The sequence below is a fragment of the Tribolium castaneum genome, chromosome 2 (genome assembly GCF_031307605.1).
Source record: "Tribolium castaneum strain GA2 chromosome 2, icTriCast1.1, whole genome shotgun sequence".
NCBI classification, from domain to species: Eukaryota; Metazoa; Arthropoda; class Insecta; order Coleoptera; family Tenebrionidae; genus Tribolium; species Tribolium castaneum.
This window is the reverse complement of record NC_087395.1, coordinates 17564996-17584340: the sequence shown is the minus strand read 5'-3', so window position 1 is coordinate 17584340 and position 19345 is coordinate 17564996. Positions and strand designations below refer to the sequence as shown.

The window sequence follows — 19345 nt, the reverse complement described above, 5'->3', positions numbered from 1 at the left end:
CACGTTTCGCGTTTACGGAGGTCTTACGGCTCGAAATTCAGGTCATCGTGTACCCCATTCGAGACTAGTTCATTGATCCCTTATACACTCGGGGTCGACGATGTAATCTCACCGCGGGTGCTCAGAAAGATCGCGAATGCCACTTTTATCGAGGTCAACGCGTTCCACGACAGAGACTAGGGCATTGCCTCTTGGTTTTGAGGTCGCCAACAACGTATCTACACATTTATACAAATATATTACGGCTCGCAGAGACCATGGAGCGCTTACAACAACTTCTTTTCACATCTTTCGACAAAAGACGAGGCTTAGCAAAAGAAAATTGACCCAACTTGACACTAAAAGCGACAATTATTATGACACGTTATGTGCTTTTTACAGGCGCTTTCTCCAGCACAACGAAAGTAAAACTTTTTAAGAAGAAATTTAAATTATTATGTGACACTAACTTGCTGTGATAATCCTAACATTTAGTTGTGATTTTTGATTATACAGTGCGTTCAAAAAGTGTTCAGATCAACTCTTGCTGTGGAATTTAGATTGACAGTTTTTTATTGTCTTTGATGGATTATCGTTTTATTCAACTGTATGTGGTAATCGTAAGAAATCAACATACGTTCAAAATTTCACAGCAAGAGTTGATCTGAAGACTTTTTGAACGCACTGTATTAATTAAGCAGAAGCAGACCAAGCCTGTAAATCCAAACACCGCTGTTCTTTATGTTTTATTTTCATTAAACAAAAATGTAACTACTGCAAAATGAGAAGGAATCTTGATGATTTTGATTTATTCTAAAATAGGTCAGTCGCGATTATGATTTTTTATACAGTGAAGCCTCAATTATCTGAGTTGAATGCTGAATGTGACCAAGACCTCCTCGAATTAAGAAAAGAACGTACGGAATGATGTAAGAAAAGTTATATGTAATTATTACTAATTACTAAATGCAGTAAGTGTGAAGTTAAGTTACCTTATTGTTCAATTCAAATTATTGGAAATTCATGGATCATATTATCAGAGCTCGAGTTATCAAAGTCCCACTGTACTGAAGTGTAAACTGTCTATTTTTATCCTGCTACGTAGTTATTCTAGATCTGAATTAAAATTATCAAAAAGATAAAGTTTTTTTTAATTAACTAGTACTACATGTTTTTATCGTTTTTTATTAAAAAAAGATAAAAGCCAATTTTGATTCAATTAATTATTTAAAAAATAAAAAATTAAAATGGTAAGCATACAATGAAATCTCTCTTAACGGACACCACCTATAAGTGGACCCCTTTGGCAAATGGATATTTTTGTTAGCTTCGATTTGAGCTAACCTATTTTATAAAATCGTACTTTTTTCTTTTAAGATGTCCCTATAAACAGACGCAAACAATGCAATTCAGATCATTGGAAACAAAATCTCTCCTTTAAGCGGACAGCAAGATGCTACATATACGCACAAGTGTTGTTATTATTATTATTTATAACAAACCGTCAGAAAATTCGGAAAACTACAAAAAGGGGTACATGTTAAAAACTAATACTGATTCAGACCTCAGAAGTGGATAAAGTTGTATTCGTTTTCAATAGCGTCTACATTACTTCTTTATTTAATATTAAAAGAAAAAAATAAATTCTGGATTAGTTAACCAAAATAAACCTAGTGTACGAAATTTACAAAAATTAGTGAAGAACTGGCATGAAAGTGGAAATGTTTGTGAAAAGTGATGTTTTTAGAAAACCGAGGATTGAAAAAAAATCATTTAACTTGAAACTGACTTATGAAAGCGTATAATAAAAAACATACTCTGTTTTCCGGATTCATTGTCGGGAGATATTGAAATAATCAAATTTCTAAAACAGTTGATGGATGCCCAGAAAAGTTTTTGTTTTTAATTCGTCATCATATAAATTTTAAGTAGGTACATATCGGCAATAATGCCAATATTGATAACAAGATGTAGTAAATTTTAAAGAGAATTTTTTTCCCAGAAAAGTTTATAAATATTGTTATTTTACCAAATAGTATCATGCTACTACTTCTTTAATTTTTTTTATTGGTAACATTTTAAACCTTGTTTTTAATATCTGAATCCTAGATTATAAACACAATTTTAAAACACGTCTCCCATATCAACGTGTTTTCACTATTTTAAAAACACACTTCCCATAGCAATTTAAAACATGTTTAAATTTAAAATAAATTTTAAAAAACCTAATTAAAAAAAATAATTTAAAAATAACACGTTTTGTTCTAACAAAAAATTTTTTGAATAACACTCATGCGAAAACCTGACCTGACCTGACCCGACAGCATTCGTATTATTAATAAATATTTTTAGTTTGCGTCTATCTATAGGAAATTTATTATTTCTCACTTATCAAGTCATCAACTCATCAAATCAATTAAAAAAAATTTATAAAAGACCTTAGATTGTTTTTGTTCCCTGAAAAGTTAATAAATCTGACGCTTGTACACTTTGGAATTACATCCCTCGATTATTTTCTTAAAAAAAATTAAAAATTGTGCAGAACTCACAAACAAAAAATCCAAAAATCTTTATTTTTTAATTACGTAAAAACTCGTAGATTCGGCAAAAAACGAAAGTTTAAAACTTTCTGTTTATTATGTGTTAATTTATTGTTTTCAGTAATCAATAAGCGCTAGCGATGGTCAAGTTACAATAGATAAAAAATCAAATTATTCAGTGACCCATTTCGCCTTAAATCCGGAAAATATTTCCTAATTTAAAAAAGCTGAACAATGTTACTATACGTGTTTGCTTATTATAACCTTTTTTTTAATTGACAGATTTATTTATATACTTTGATTGAATTAGAACAAGGAAACTGCTTGTCTGCTACCTACACAGAATAACAGACATAATGAACACAATTGCCTTTTAACGTTTTAATGAAAACTAATCGAACAAAATGAGCAAAACACTAAAATTTTGATCGATTGTCTAAAAAATTGTGAATCACAATTTAAATTAAGCGGCACAGTTACGTTCAAATTTCATAGGTGACTTGATGAACAACCATTTTTGAGCATCAACGAACTGGGAGAAAATGCTATTTTCGAAAATACTAAATTAACGCCTCCTGTGTTAAAATTCAAATAGGTAAGTGTAGGAAGACAAAAATAAAATTTAAGAGTAAAGTTCAATAAAATCAATGAAACCGAAGTTACATTTTATGACTGAATAATTACATCATTGGTAAAACCGTACTTAAGAGTTGGACGCATGATTCAATTTCGGACGTAACAATTACATTAATATTAATGTGTTTTCCAAATCAGTTGTAAAAATGACCTGAAGAATCTGATTCCGTTTACTCCGTTCAAACCTTCAAAGTTGCGAAATGTTTATTGCACTACTTGTCTCGTAATAATTAAGCCCCAAAACGAAAAGGGGTTAGTGCACCTAATGGTGCTTAGTATCGGCGCTTCGAAAGTGATGAAAGTGATGCGTTTGTTGATCAAGTGGAGCATCAAACAAGTAAAAGTGCGGAGAAAGTTCCATTTGGTACGCATCTGAGCGCTCGAATTTCGTCCAAATCGTTTCACTTTCGGTGCCCCGTTCTTCCATCTCTAAAATATCGTGTCGTCGTCGTCTTGAATTGACGAAATTGCGACACCTGACACACATTGCGCACTTTCCGAGTGCATAACAGCCAGCGTTTGGAAAAGTGTTTTGTTGGGTTGGGGTTCAGGTAACCTATTTATCGTCGCGGAGCGTTGAACTCTCATATTCGAGGTTAGCACTCGGTCGGCGGGGAGGGGACGAAACGCAACGTTCATTGGCTAAACCTAGGCACATGTGCTGTTTTCGCATTCAACCTCTAGTTTAATTTCATCTTGCCCCAGATTCGAGCGACCGACGTAGAAAGGTGAACGAACTAGCCTCGGCGCCGGGCGCCGTCGACCTCGATACACGCCGTAAGCGGGCTGCGGTTCACCCGGCAACGGCCGCCCCCTGCGCCGAGGCTCGAATCGCTGACACGGATCTTTAAACCTCGGGCTGTTTGTGGAATTAAAAGTGAGTGCTCGAGACAAGGACGACAACAGCGAGAGACAGAGAGCGGCGACGGTGGAAGGCCGAGGGGCAATGAACTAGTCTCGGAGTGGGGCGCCGTTGCCCTAGATACCGACCGAAAAGTGAAAATGAACCGACGACCCCGCGCGAGGCTACCCCAAGGGGTGAGTGCAACTTACTCACACTTTTTTCAATTTTACACCAGATAATGGGGTACGGTGTACAAAGAAAGGTTGCAGCGACTATTTTGGCAAACGCCCCGATCGCTGCTAATTATACCGATAAAGATAGGTTAGTTACGTGCGAAATGTCAATCGGAGCCGAAATGGGGCCCATACCTGCGAGCACGCGGCCCAGGAGGTTCTCGCTGTCGGCGGCCTGCGGGGGCTGGATGAGGGCGTCGGCGTCCATGTCTTCGTGGCCGGCGGTGGCACAGGTGGTCTCTTTGAAGTCGTTGACGGTCATTTTGGCGAATCACTTTTGCATAGCCACAAATTGTTCACAGTCATGAAAATTTTAGCGAACTGGAAAAGCTGTCGCGACGCTGCTGACTTCGCGCAACTGAATAGCGAGAGTGTTTCTGTGAGCGCCAGCCAGAACTTCTTGCTGGTGTTGACCCACTAACTGATTTCGCTTGCTGACGCCGGTCAGCGCACTCTCTGTTGTCAACTCACCGGTTCTGTGTTCTTCTCCTGGTTTTGTTACAAGAAAAGAATCGCAAATTGTAACGAACTTTCGCCTTTTGACCACGTTTACGGCGTTTTTACAGACGTGCTTGTGCATTTTTCGCATTTCTAGCCAAAGGCTCATTTGTGATGCAAAGAAAGTTACATGACAAAGAAGTACGTTGTTTGTGTCACTTCACTGTTACGTAAAACTTTGAAAGATTCTGGCAATAATTAATTAGCACGTCCCACGGTTGCGCCCTTTTTTGCCGCCAAGTTCCGCAAAGCGTAAAAAACTACTATTAACTATAATAACGATAGATGATAATAATGATTATAATTCCATAATATAATTGAAAATCTGGCGCGAAAACCTGAGTTGTTGCTTCAAAAACACTCGAAAAGACCCGATGTTTTAACTGCGAAATTTGAGAAAGTCTCAAAAAGGTTCTTAAACGTCCAATAAATGCAAAAATTGCTCTACTTTTGTAATTTTTCGCTTTATTTTCGGCGAAATAAATGTAATACGTTAATGCAATAAACGCGAGAATAAACGTAATTAAAAATACGTGAAAGTAATTTTTTATTTTTCTGTATGAAAAATCAAGCATTAACGTATTTGATATACAGTCGAACTTTGACAAGTCGAACCTGCAATAACTCGAATAACTGTGAATTTCGTAGTACGAATGCCACGAAATCTTAATACATATTTATTATTCGATAACTGCAACAGTCTAACTTCGATAAATCGAATTTCTTGAACTCATTTTGACAAATCCTGGACCAAACTTTTTCCATTCCCATTCATACTTCGAGTCTAGTGACAATTTTTTACCCATTTTTTTGCACAAAAAGACATTTAAGCATCGTTAGTTTTTATTAGAATGACATAAGAAATAGTAAAAAATATTTTTTACAACCTATACAGAGTGATTCAAAAGTGACGGACAAACTCTCGTATGGTGACATATTTTTTAATTTGTTTTCTTTAGCAAAAATTTTTGCTCTTTTGTTTCCTATTACGTCGAATTTAATTTATTGTCAAATTTGCAAATTTTTTAATTGTTTTGTACATCATAAGACATTAATTGTTATTTTTTTAATGCTTCAAAAGCTGTCGTTTCCGTTAACTAAAGTCAAAGAAATATGATCTGAAGCACCAAAAACTTAACTTAAAAATTTAACTTCGAAGATCTATATCTCGTGAAAAAAAAATCTTAATTTTATTAATTTTTTATGTTAATAAATAAAATTATAGCAGTTTTGTGTGAAACTAATGCCTGCATTCAAATATCCCAACTAAAATCACCTAAATTTGCGATGCCACAAGTAGCAGCTCATACATAAAAATAATTTTTAACATTAAAATGTAAAAGTAGGTACGTTTACCTAATTCAAAATCTGACTGCTATTTTTTCACTAATTTCGTAAACAATTACCGGAAGTAAATACGCGTAGTTTGGTATAAAATTTTGAATGTGACTTTCTGGTCGAAAATAATTTTTTTGTTCAATTTTTATCTGTCTGTAAGTAAAAAATTTCCCAAAATAAAGGTAGGTGCCTTTTTATGTACAGCCAGGTGTGTAAAAAGTCAACGTTTTTTATTTAATTAGAAACAGCGATTTTGATTTTCTTAGATGAAATTCGCATTCAAATCTTAAGTTACTTTTTTTCAGTTATTTTTGATAGCACGAATTTTCGTTAACTCGAACTACGTAACTGCCTCTTCAGTCGAAATTTTTTTGAAGAATTATTCAGCTCCTTAGTAATTCTGGCCCCAGTCCCTGGACAGAAACCCCTACGTATCACTATTTTAAATAAATAATGTGAAATATTGTATGTATTTAAAAATATTTTCAAACGTTTTAAAAGTAGCACACAAAATTGGTCTTGCGAGCACAAATATTATGTAAAAACATACCAAGTATTTGCTTATTTTTCTCCTGTCAAAATGAATCTTGATACGATAACAATTTGTTTAAACTAAATTTTAAAACAACAAAACATTATCCCCGATTCTGCTCTGATGAGAGATATAAACTTTTGTTCTGTGCTTTGTCAGAGGTGAAAAAACATGATTTTGGTATAAAAAGGTGTAGAAAAACTAGCACTTTCGCTAATCAATTAGAAAAATTATAATCATTAAGCAAGTACTTTCTGTCACTGACGAACCAACTCCGTGTTATTCATTCTTCTCTCTGTTTTCACACAATTATGCTGATTACATCAGCCCTCTGGCGGGACCCTTAACCAAAGCCCAAAACAAAGAAAGTGAATGTTTTTCTCAATGGTCTTAGACATCTCGATTTCTCCTTGACAAGTACAAATTCGTCAATTACAAAGGTAAAAAATGAATTTTTTTAATGAAAGTGGGTACGATTTCACTACTAAGGGCGAATTCAATCTAATTTAGTACGTGAACGAGCAAAAATCAAAGATAACGCAGTGTTTTGACCGATATCATTTTGTGCAAACAACACTTTGATCGATTTTAATCGAATGTTGAAGTAGCCACCAAACATTTCCAATACGGTTTGAAAAAAAAATGTTTATTGTAGGTAAACCATGTTTATGAATGCATCGGTTGAGCAACATTATTTTCTAGAACACTGGCGGCAACAGCGAAATATTTACTTAGCATCTAAACAAAAACACCGTCCAAAAAAGACTTTCGAATTTCCCCTTCATAATTGTTAATAATGTTTTAATCGTTTGTTCAACTTTCATGGTTTCAGCCAAAGTAAAACCGAACGTTAGAATGTGAAATTGCAGTTTCACACGCATTCACTCTCTCTTTCTTATTCAGATTTAGATTATTGTTGTGGTCTATTTCTATTTACTTGCATGCATGTACCAATAGTTTTTTGATTTGTGGTAACAACTGGCGGTTCAATGAAACGCTCGACCCCAGGGGATGTATCATCCCCCGACTGAGTCAACCGCTTAGGGAAAATGTGATTCACCACGTCTTGACGCAACAGAAATTTTCGAATAAGGGTGAAAACGAAAGGACAGGTTCAGTGTTCGACATGTGTGTCAGTTCAGTTTCCATCATGCTCTTTATTACAAAAATATAATGACCTCAATTTTTGAGGTTAAATCATTGGTGGTCATCGACCCGAGATACAATCGTGTTGCGCTCTTATCGCTGCAGATACGCCTTATCAGCTCAAGGTTTCGCCTGTTTATTTATCAATAGAGTCCTCCCGGTGACGTTGGCTTTTTCCCTAATTCAGTCGTTTTTTTTGCAAAACTTTTCGCTTTGTTGTAAAACGCCTTAAAAGGCACGCCATGTCCATGAGAAAGTCAAACGTCATAGTTTTACCTCGGACCCGGTTAGAGTTTCTTGAACCGAGTTCCAAAACTAGGCCGATGTAATCTACTGAAAGTGGCGCGACCGACTTATGCCCACTTCCAACGTGTCGAAAAGAGACGGAGACATTTCGATTGTATCACGCGATAAAAGTGACAGTGAAAAATAATGAATTAATAGAACTGCTATAGGCCATTCAGAGGTTAACGACACCGATACCTTATTCCAAAAGCCTATAATAAACTGGATGTAACATAAGAAAAAAACTGATAGCCACTTTCGCTTTTCGGCAGAAGAAAGCGATAATAAAACCATCATCTCCAACAGACCGCCTCTAATAACAATCTCACTATCACTAGAATCTGGTCTTGACGCAGTCATCAACCAGGTGATCCTCGTTATCCGGCGAAAGTCACCCCGTGAAAAATGCGCAATAACGCAATTAATCAAAGCGAAAAAACCATTAGATAGTAGGCGTTGGGACCGGATTTCCCGGGAAAATCGGGGTGAAAACCCTCAGCGACCACGTGCTACCTCCCCGCGACTTTTGAAGGCCAAGTGCAGGCTTCATCGATTGCTTCCAGGGGGAAAACGCGCATGAACCGCTCTAGTTTCCACACTCGCCGAAAGATGGCGCACGCGTCCGGGGTGCATCCGAAGCACCCCCAAATCCCGGCATTGGGCCACCAAACGGCCAAAAATAAAATATCACAAGACCATATTTTTTCCAATTTTTTTTAAATGCGTAAACGCCCCCGATTATTGCACGCACGCATAAAACCTCATTATTCTATCGATTGCAAAATGCAACGCGTCGGGGGCCGAATGGACGGACGGGGTCGTAGTCTCCATGACAACACCCCACTGGTGGCATCCAGACGGTTATGCACCGGCCGTCGACTCTTATGCCAACACTATGGATGGGGTGGAACCCCAGACAGGTAAGGGTAGAGATGAGAAATAATAGAACGGAATGAGGGGGCGGCGAAAAATCATCAGACGGTACATCGTTGGGAAAATTCGACGGTTTTTACGCAATGCAGAAGCGAGGGAAAAGCGGTTCAACATAGCGGAAATGGCGGAAAAGACAAACAAAACACTTGCACCCGGTTACTATTTTGTTTTTACGGTTACGAAAACGTAAATATTTACCGGGACGCTAAATTTATCTAACACCATTTTTGAACTACTGGTGATAAGGAAAAGAAGTGAACTAATGCCTAATCGAATAAATGTCAACAGTTCAACATGAAATAAACCATATTTTGATTTTTTCAAACATTGCTATTTTACTAGTTATGTCTCCAATAACGTTTGTTTGAGTTAAATTTATAACGTTTGAGGTAAACAGTGTAATCAGTTGATTGTTGATTTATTTTCCTAAGTTTACCATAATTTTTTTGCTGTATTTACAGTTTTTCACAAAAATTGTGTTATTGATAAGAATAACAAAGTGTGATTTTTTTAGTAATAGAAAATAAGATAGCAAACAGAACCCAATTAGTTGCAAATAGAGTTTGTTATTAAACTTTCTTGTCTAAACTGTTATCACTTATTAGCTTTTTATAAATAAACTGAGCAAGGTTGTTAATGATGTCCAAAAGCTTTTTCTATAAATTTTTGCACTGGTAATATAGATTTTTATGTTTTTTTCATAATAAAAATGAAATGAACTGACTCTTTCGCCTCTAAAAAGGATAGTTATTTAAAATGTCATTTTTTTATAAATAAGATGTCGAAACGTTTGTTAAATATTTTTAAAAGTGGCAAATAATTGTTTTCACATAAATAAAATATTTATTTATAAACCTTACAAAAATTAAAAAAGTATTTTCTAAAATTTGAGTGAAGTTGAAGAATTTATCACATCAAAGTTCAATTTCATGTCATATTTTTGTACTAGACAGGGTTTTGCTATAATAGGTGTGCATGAAACCGGCTTCCTGCTGCTAAAACCGTTTCAGTAAAAATTCTGGAGACTCATCAATCAAATCTAGGCGCTTATTAATTTTTTACATTTTTTTATTCTATCGTAAACGGTAAAATGGCATCTTATCCACTGAATACTTACTTCATGGTAAAACGAAATTTTATCAGTCTCGAGAAATATAGTTGACCATCATTGTTTTTTCTGTTTTTGACGTATTTTTCATTGTTGAATTTTTTTATTTTTATAATATATTTATAAACCAGTATAACTCGGTAATTCAATCAAAATAACAGAGGATAGAATAAAATTTTGTGTTGTAGACGAGAATAAAATTCATCATTATCTTCTCGACCTTTAGGTTGAAACCTCTTTCGAAGATAAAATAAAATAAAATAAATATTTATTCATCGGTTTTTGAAATACAAAGCCATCAAAAAAACATCCTGATGTTTTTTAAATGGGACCATGTGTCAGACAGGGGTTTCGTTCGTTAATAAGCCTTTTTTCCGAATTAAATGGTATATTCAAAATAGGTTTTATACCTTCCATTTGATTATGAAAAAAAATCAAAAGAAAAACCATTATTTAACCAATGTTAGGATTATTACTTTAGATATTACCACTGTAAGGTATTACTTATTATAACAGCAACACAGTACATATGTATAGCATTATACAAATGTTTATAAATAAATGTAGGATCGTAGTAGGCATTAGAAATTTGCCGCTTCTTTCCAGAAAAAAAGAGCAACGTTAGTATATGAAAAATCTGGTTTTACTGGTTGCCTGAGTAGATAAAAATTGGTACTTTTCAGAAATTTCATAGAAATAAAATAATTAAATGCGGAAAATTTAATTCCACAACCACCTGAGATCCTACACTCTTTTACAAAAAGTTCGTAGAATTGAGCATTAGAATTAGCTTGAAAAAAATATTTGAGTCGATAACTACAAAAAAAAAAACAAATAATTACAAATAATACAAAATAGTAGTAGGCATTATGCTACTTCTGGACATAAATAGAGACCCAAAAACATACGAAAAGTTTGGAAAATCCTGACGTGATATAAAATTAAAAAAGAAATACTACTTCCATGTAAAAATGGAAACTTTAAATTTACCTATTAATTAACATTATCTTAGAAACCCGAAATGGGTGTTCAGGATTGAAATCGATCACCCAGTATATTATTCGAGTACCTAGTTTACTCATTTTTATTAAGAAAGAAAGCTAGGTAATTTAATCAACAAAAAAACTATAATCGGGAGAACTTCTTGCATAAATAATCAATTCGTTGTATGGAGGTCCTACTGTATGTGATTTAGTTTAATTACGTAATTTTGTTCATTCAGACTGCATTAAAAAAACTATGTTTTCAATATTTTTCTTATTAAGTAAATTATTTCATATTTTTAAAAATTGTAATCACAGAAATTTTTCCAACATAATTAGGTATGTAGTTCGTCCATTGAAGACAATCGCTCTAAGGCAAATGTGAAATACTTTTTATGTACCTTTACAATTTTTTAAGTTGAGGCGTTCTTTTCAACATGTGACAGTTTAAACGAGTTAACGGTGATAATTTTTTAGTTTTCCAAAATTCTGAGTCCAGCCCTGTCCATGATTAGCGCTTCAGAATGATTTACTTCATACTTTGGTTACCAAATTCTCAATAGTTTTATCTTTTTTATTGTTATTTTTTACTCTGAATGCCGTAGTAGCATTCTGAAAGCAACAAATCTAAGAGTATGACAATTGTGACAATTACTAACGCCAATGGCCCTTTGATTTCGTGTCAATTCCCAAATCTGAACAAGGCCGACTCGAAAATTTTCGATTTCGCGAACACCCTGTATTGTAAAAAGTCGTTCTGTTGGTGGTGTGGTAAGGGGCGAGAAAATGATGGTCGTTTTAAAGCACAATCAATCATTTTATGACTTTACAACTCTTATTAACTTTCCACAAATTCAAAGGATGTTATTGGTGCAATTTGTAAACACTGTGTAAACACATTAAAGGTCCAGAATAGAGTCCCATTTGGAATAAATAAGTCTTGCACTTTCAGTGCCCGCTTTAGAAACGGTGTGATTTATGGGTTTATGGTATCGCCTCAACCAGCGCCCCATTATGGGCCATTATGCGCCTTATTTGCAGTTTCCCGACTGAATGAAATCCGAATTCCGTTCAAGCCTGTACTCATCGTAATGGCGAGTCAAGGCTGCATCGCTGATACACTTGTTGGAAGAAACAAGTTACAGTGTGACTCATAAATCGGGTTACTGTCTCGCATCGATCCAACGGACGCACCGATGCACCCATTCCTCCGCCGCCGCCGCCATTTCCCCCAAATAACCGAAAGTGAGTGAAAGAAGGCGAGTTCAGCGGCACCGCCAGCGCTCGGCAAATGGGGGCATGTGCTCAGAAATCTCTCCGTAAAGGCTTCAGACGAGCCATCCGAAGGGTAGCAGAGCATTCGACGCCAGGTCCCTGACCTCATTCAGCCGCGCCCCGCGCGCGCTGCATTCCGCCCATGCATAGTCGGGGTTGTTCGTTCGATTCGGCCCTGTCTCGCTCACACCTCACCCCATCTAATGTCTGGCCGCACTTGCACTTGTGCCAAACCCAAACGTAAAAAATTAACGCGACAGGGGCACACAGCCCCGCGCCGCTGCTGGGCCAAGGTTAATGGCACGGCTTCACCCCGACGAGAGCAAATTTAGAGCTCGGGACACTTACATCCGTCAAGACGTCGGTCGCCTCTTTCTATCACAGCGCTAAGAGCACTTTCCGTTTCGGAAAAACCGATTTTCACCGCTCGCGACGACGGAAAAACAACAAAAACTAAGGCGGTTCAAGCTGTTTTCAACTTTGCGCCGCATAAACAACAAAAGGACAGACTCGAATTGTTTGTACGGAACTCTAATTACGTCCAAAAATCAATTACAGAGTAACGGGAATTTTACGCCAGTTTTTACGACGCGAATTCAACTTTATAAAACAGGGGTCAAAGGCAGTGGCGGAGTCAGAGAAACTGAGTAACTCAGTTTTCAGTTTCCAGTGGGAAGGAAAGCTAAATGTTTTGAGTTATATATTTACAAAGAATTGCAATTTTATGAAATAATAAAATTGGTTTGAATTTAAATGCGAGTAAATGTTCGTCAATTTGTATATATTTCTACAAGAAACACTAAAATAAACTCGAAAATTAATCTGAAAGTTGGTGTCTCTAATAACGTAAAAAATCTTGGAATTATAATGAATTCGGAATTATTGTCTTAAAAAAGTTATATTTCAACTACAATATTTTGGACTTCGAAAAAAATTTCGAAAAAACTCTGCGAATCATTGATGCTTTTTAACCTTAATTATGGTCTAATTATCTACAATATATTTTTAAATGATTCTCATCTAGTTACCTTTGAAATTGGTTTACTTGTAAAAAAACTGTGCCGCTCTGTCAATAAATGTCAAATCTGTGAAATTCGATTAATTTCTTTTAAATATTTCGTTAAAATGCAACTAAATTATTACACCGTGCAAGAAAACACTTTTATTATCGAAGCTTATTTGCGAATTGGAGACTTAATAAATGGACAATGGTAATATTCGATGTCAAAATGCCTATCAATAGTTCTATGAAGCGGCATTTTCTGAGAAATTCAGCTTGCTTGAGAGGTTCTTGCGGTTTGGGGTAATCATAATAAAAATTAATGGTGTACAAAGAAAACGTTGCTACAATATATACTTATTTTACTGTGCGTAATATTGCTGATCTGTCATTACATTATAAAAATTTAAAACAGAAAATTTGAAATATCACTTTCTTACAATACAATAAAATTATACAATTCCTGGCATTTGCTTAAAGAAAAACTCTGAACGAACAATTTTCGCAATAAAATTTTTCTAATCTTTGGTTTTCTTCTCCAGATATTCTTTTGCTTTTTATTATTTTCTTCAGTTTCTTGTTAGTTTTAGTACAGTGCAATTTTTGTAAATTTCATTTTGTTTGTTTGTTCATTCATTTATTTATTATTCTGCTTATTTACTTCTTAGATGTTAAGGGAGTTAAGTTCGAATAACAATTTCTAGACTTCGCCTCCCGAGTTGTATTTACAATTCAAATGAAGACGGGTTATTATTATTATTATCAAAAATAATCGAACAAAGATAATTTTACTGTAAATCAAAGTCAATAAAAATTAACGTAAGACTTATTACTTTTGAGTTAGTTGCAATATAAGACATCCCAAGATTATTTATTTGGTGACCAATAAAATACGTCCATCACCCCTTTTCTTTTGGTTCACAAATTATCGTGGAAATTTATTTTACGTATTATTTTGTCAAAATGCAAATAAATACGAGGTATGGTGTGTGCAGGAAGATTAAAACGGTTGCAGTTTTTGTAAAATTACTATTAACAAATCAAGTTGGCTTGACAACCAATTTTGCGTTTAAAAAAATCACAAAAATCTAAATTTTGACAAAACATAATTATAATTTTTCAACTAAATTTTTTGGGACAAAAACCTTCCTCCTTCTCCTGTAATTTATTTATTGTCAGTTTTTTCTGTTTTAAAGCACATTTTTTAGTGCTTATTTTTTCCAACCGTATATCTCCCATGGTACTCGTCCTACAATAAAGTGCTGGGATTAAAAAGTGATTAAAAAAATTCCAACTCTCTAGGAATTTTTTTCGCCGATCGCCTTATTTTGTTTAATTTGCCTGGGCTAATAAATAACGCGATTTTTACAACAATTACAATATCTCAAAAAGAATTAAAAAAAACTCAACGCATGGGCCTATAAAATAGTCTTCTGAGTTATCCTACAAAATCCCAGATCTATTACTTTAAAAATATCTGAGTAAAACTGTTCTCAATATCAACATTTTTTACTTTTCTTCCTTTTTTTTTTTGAAGTCTTTCCCATTTTTTCAAAATATGGCAACGCGTCGCCCTGTAGAATTAAAAAACCTTTAGTTTGGTATATGATACTTGAAATTCTGTTGTGTATTAAGAGAAAAAACTTGCTTTCACCCTTAAACAAAATTTTGTTCAACGAATGGTTGATTTCATTATTGTTTTAATAGCCTCCGCTAACACTTTCAATTTGCTTTCGAGTTTCGATTGTTTTGACTAGTTTTGAATATTTTAGTAGCCACTAAACCGTTCACGAAAATGCAAATTTGATTTTTATCCACTCCTAGAATAGGAAATAGGTCTGGCGATCCTTGACCTTTCCGATGTAAATAAATTTTAGCCCACTTCAAAACCGTTTTTTTTTTGTCTCAAATTTAAGTGGATTAGAAGTTCGCAATGTCCCTTGATACCGACTTGAGATAAGATAAATCGATAATTAAACATGTAAATAAATGTGGGTGAAAAAATCGAAAAACATTCCGCCACCCTCCCCTACGTTATCTTGAAAGCATATCTCCACTTGAATTTCACCCTTCACCGACTTAATCTCCGAATTAAATTAAATTGTACTCGGGAGAAATAAAAAATCGCACAATAGTTGCTGAAAGTTAGGCAACGCAAAATACGCAGGTGCGAAATTGGTAGACTAAACAATTATCATAAACAATTATTAAAAAACAAGGAATGTGATTAATTGGTGGAGACGGTAATGTCGCGTGATAATTTCCATTTTCCACGGCTTGTTGCCTCCTGGTTACCGTCAGGTACGGCATGATCGACGTCAGGAATTTTTATTAAAATCGTACGATCAATTGATTAATGAATAAACAAAAGTGCGAGATTGATAAAATTAGTGTGAGAGGAAGCCAAGGCTTTGTTTAAATTAGTTGTAGGCCATCTGTCTATAAATACAAGTTTGTAATTGAGCGATGTTTGCCCTTAAAATCGCTTCCGCAACTTGGTCTAACTGTGTCATGTGAACTAACCTCCGTGTGATGGTTGTTTTTTCAATGAGATGTAACAAGTTCGGCGTCCAGCTCGGAGTCAATGATTATTTAATGAAATTTACCTTCAGATAAGAGAGGCCTTGCCGGTCATAAAAATAATTGTCATGGTCAGGTTTGTTATATTTTGCGGGGGCGCGTGACTCACCCAGGTCGGGGATGGAGCTGGAGGGCTCCTCCTGCGTCTTGGGCTTGGGGGGCGGCGGCGGCGGCGGCCGCATGCTGGAGGTGGTGGAGGAGACGATGGGCCGGAACTCCTTCGCGTCGGACTTGAACACGATGGTGGCGGTCTGCATGTCGTCACCCCCGTTACACCGGCATCACCACGAGGAGCCACCGAAGAGTTCGCGGGTCGAATGAAAGTGAAATTGAATGCAGTTGGCTAAGTGCTGGGGGCGCGCAAGCGCTGCACCCTAGACGCCCCACGGTCTGCCGTCTGGCACATGCACTTCTCCCCCGAAGGGTGAATTTGCGCTATATTACGACTTCGGGTGGTTACACTGGCGCGTACACTGACACGACGGACGCGGAGCTGCGAGCGAATGAGCTCGAGGTGCGCCGCCTCGGACGCGATCGCTCTGAGTGCTGGCCTTGTCCTTGAAAGCGGCGACTGAACCCAGCCGCGCGAACTGCTTATCGATTTCAGGTCGCGGGCTCTCCTCCGTGCACTGAGACGGACGAAACGGGCCCTAATTACATCACTGACATTGACATTTACTAGGAAAAGTGCGAATTTGCACCGACCCACGGACGCACCGACGACGAAAAACCGCTTCCGGACAAGACTCGGTTTCACTGTCATTCACTACTTTCTTTAAAAAGAAAGAGTGAGGCTTGTGTGGTCGTGAACTTACTATAACTGGGATAATTGTTTTTTTGCAAATATTTGCAGGTGCTCCAGGACCTAAGAATCAGTTTCACTTGACATTGAAAAAAAGCGATGTTTGATCCGTCCATGAACTTTCATGGATGAGAGGATAAGGGCTATAATTAGGATAATTTGTTTTTTGAAGTTGGACAAACCGCCTGAATAAATTCGCCGCCACTGTCGTAAAATTAAAATGGTGGTGGCTAATTAAAAATTAAAATACACTTTTCTGGAAAGAACAAAGTTTCGGTTTATTGAATGGTTTATTGGCTCCAAAAATTATAATTAAACGTTGGGGTTTCTGAGAAACTTTTACTTAGCACGTTAGAAATCAATAACTGCTATCAATATATCTGGGAATTCTGGTTTAAGAACGGGAAATTTGTAACTGCTGCAAATTTGTTTTTGACCTTTTGAATTGCTTCAATATACAAAAAAAATAATAAATTTCGGATAATTTTTCATCTACGATTTGATGCTTTGTACAAATATGAATTTAGTGTCGATGGAATTTCCCATAGATTCGATTTTTTAGATTACGCATGTAAATTATTAATAGAGAGATTGTTAACACTCTCGTATAAGCATGTTGATAAGAGACCTCTGTACAGATTTAAAGGTGTTTTGTAAAAATACTTAATGCATTTGTGAACAATCTGAGGGTGTTTTGAAGTTCAGCATAGAATTTCGGAAAGAAAAGTTAATTTTTAATTCCTTCATGAATAATTTGCATTTTAAAAATTTCAGAAAATAAAAAGGGTGAGTTTTAGTTTTTATATATCATTTAAAATATGATTGTTTTACATAAAATCAAGTTTAAAAGCCTACTTTGCACAAATTATTTTTTTTAAATAAGGTTGATAAAAATGTACAATAGTTATTAATTATTAGATCTGTCATTAAAACTATAAATTACATTAGCTATTAACTTTTTAAAGTTCATAAATAATTTATAATATCTAATTTTCTGACAAAATACGACGCTAGCGTTTACATAGTTTTGAAAACAGAGTTTATCAAAAAAACTACGTTAATAATAATTTGCTTTTGTCAATTTTATCACTCTTCATAGTTTTTGTTAAATTGTTTACTATTTCAAAAACTAAACATTTTCATTAATTTAAATCTACTGCAAATAATAAATTTCAAATAATTTTGTGTTTTTTTTTTCTGGTTAAATTAAATAAATAATTTTGGTTTGTTTTTAATGACATTTACAAAACTAAACTTAAGGCATTGTCAATGCAAAATAAATGGCAACTTAATTCGAATTATCTTAATTCTGAGCTAAGTTTAAATTTCGCTTTCTGCTCAAAAAATTAAACCTTATCGTAATTCAACAATGATTTAAGTCATTTGTTATTTTACATAACATCGAGTTTAAAAGAGAGGAAGCCTATTTCGTGCAAAAATTACATTAATTAATTTTATTTGAAAAAAATAGGTAAAAAAATTAAGTCAGTATTATAATAATTTGTTTTTTAATGCATAATTTAAAAAAATGGTTTGATAAATTTTTTACTAAAAAATAATAACTTGAAGTTTGTCAGTGCAAAATAAGTGACAACGTACTTTGGGTTAGTTTAATTTTGAATTATTTTTTTTGTTTACTTTAAACCTAAAGAAATTTGTCTTGAAACTACATCAATTTTGCAATCTGAAAATTCCCATTAGGAAAAAAACTATGGCTTTTCTTACGAAGTTGTGTCAACCGTCTTATAACCTCGATTTAGTAAATAGTACCTCTAGTGACTAATTTTTATTCAGGGATATTTGAAGCAAGTGAAAAATTAACTGCTACTGTTACTACTACTATTTTATCAATCTTGTAAAAAATTTTTGTGGAAAATGTTTGGTTTTTGAAGAATGATGTTTTGTTGACATTTTCTACCGCACCATTTTTTTGATACACTTTGTATAATACTATATAATACACGTAATTCTAAACTTCCATGACTCGAATTCAAAGTAGGTAGTTTTGATACTTAAGAAAATCACAACTTGGGACTTTTATGTACAAAATATCATGTAGTAGGTACAGACACGGTCAAAAGATTTTAGTTGGATTTTTGCTATCGGTCCCGGTTGACATGGGTGTCATTCTGTTTGATTGTGACTGTACCGATACGAACAAATTACTTTGTTAAATTTAGTCGAAAAGAAATATTAAATACATTAAAATACATTTTTTTGAGATATTGATTGAGTGGGTTCTGAAAAAAAGATGCAGTAATTCATTTATAAATACTACTTTTTTTTTTCACAAAAACCATTGTGGTGCAAATAGCTAAACTGTTACCATGACAACTCATTTAAAAATTAATGCCGAAAGTACGCTATTTGCACCAAAATGAACACAAAGAAACTGTAGATTTATGAATCCTACTGAGTATCCATGGAGGATACTACTGATCAAATAAACATTTTTTTTTGAATTTTGAGTTTATTCTACGTCATAATTGCATTAAACTGGTATCTTATTTGCGTGATAAGGAAATTAATTAACACTTTAGTGATAATGCTACGTAAATACAATTTTGTCTCCCAAATATTTGTTTTCCATCCAAAACAATAGGTATACCTACATAATTTTTGACAAGTTGTGG

General features: G+C 34.8%; 1 protein-coding gene across 2 annotated transcripts in view; it reads right to left on the bottom strand.

Moving 5' to 3' along the window:
- Eip75B (Ecdysone-induced protein 75B) overlaps positions 1-16185 on the bottom strand; it is a 32772-nt gene extending 16587 nt beyond the window's left edge. The window contains 1 exon segment of one of the 2 annotated variants that reach the window (NM_001321670.1): positions 16020-16185. In NM_001321670.1, the coding sequence (NP_001308599.1) occupies positions 16020-16167 (148 nt within the window). In that variant the 5' untranslated portion in view covers positions 16168-16185. 2 annotated transcript variants of the gene reach the window in all.
- Between the last annotated feature and the right edge of the window lie 3160 nt (positions 16186-19345).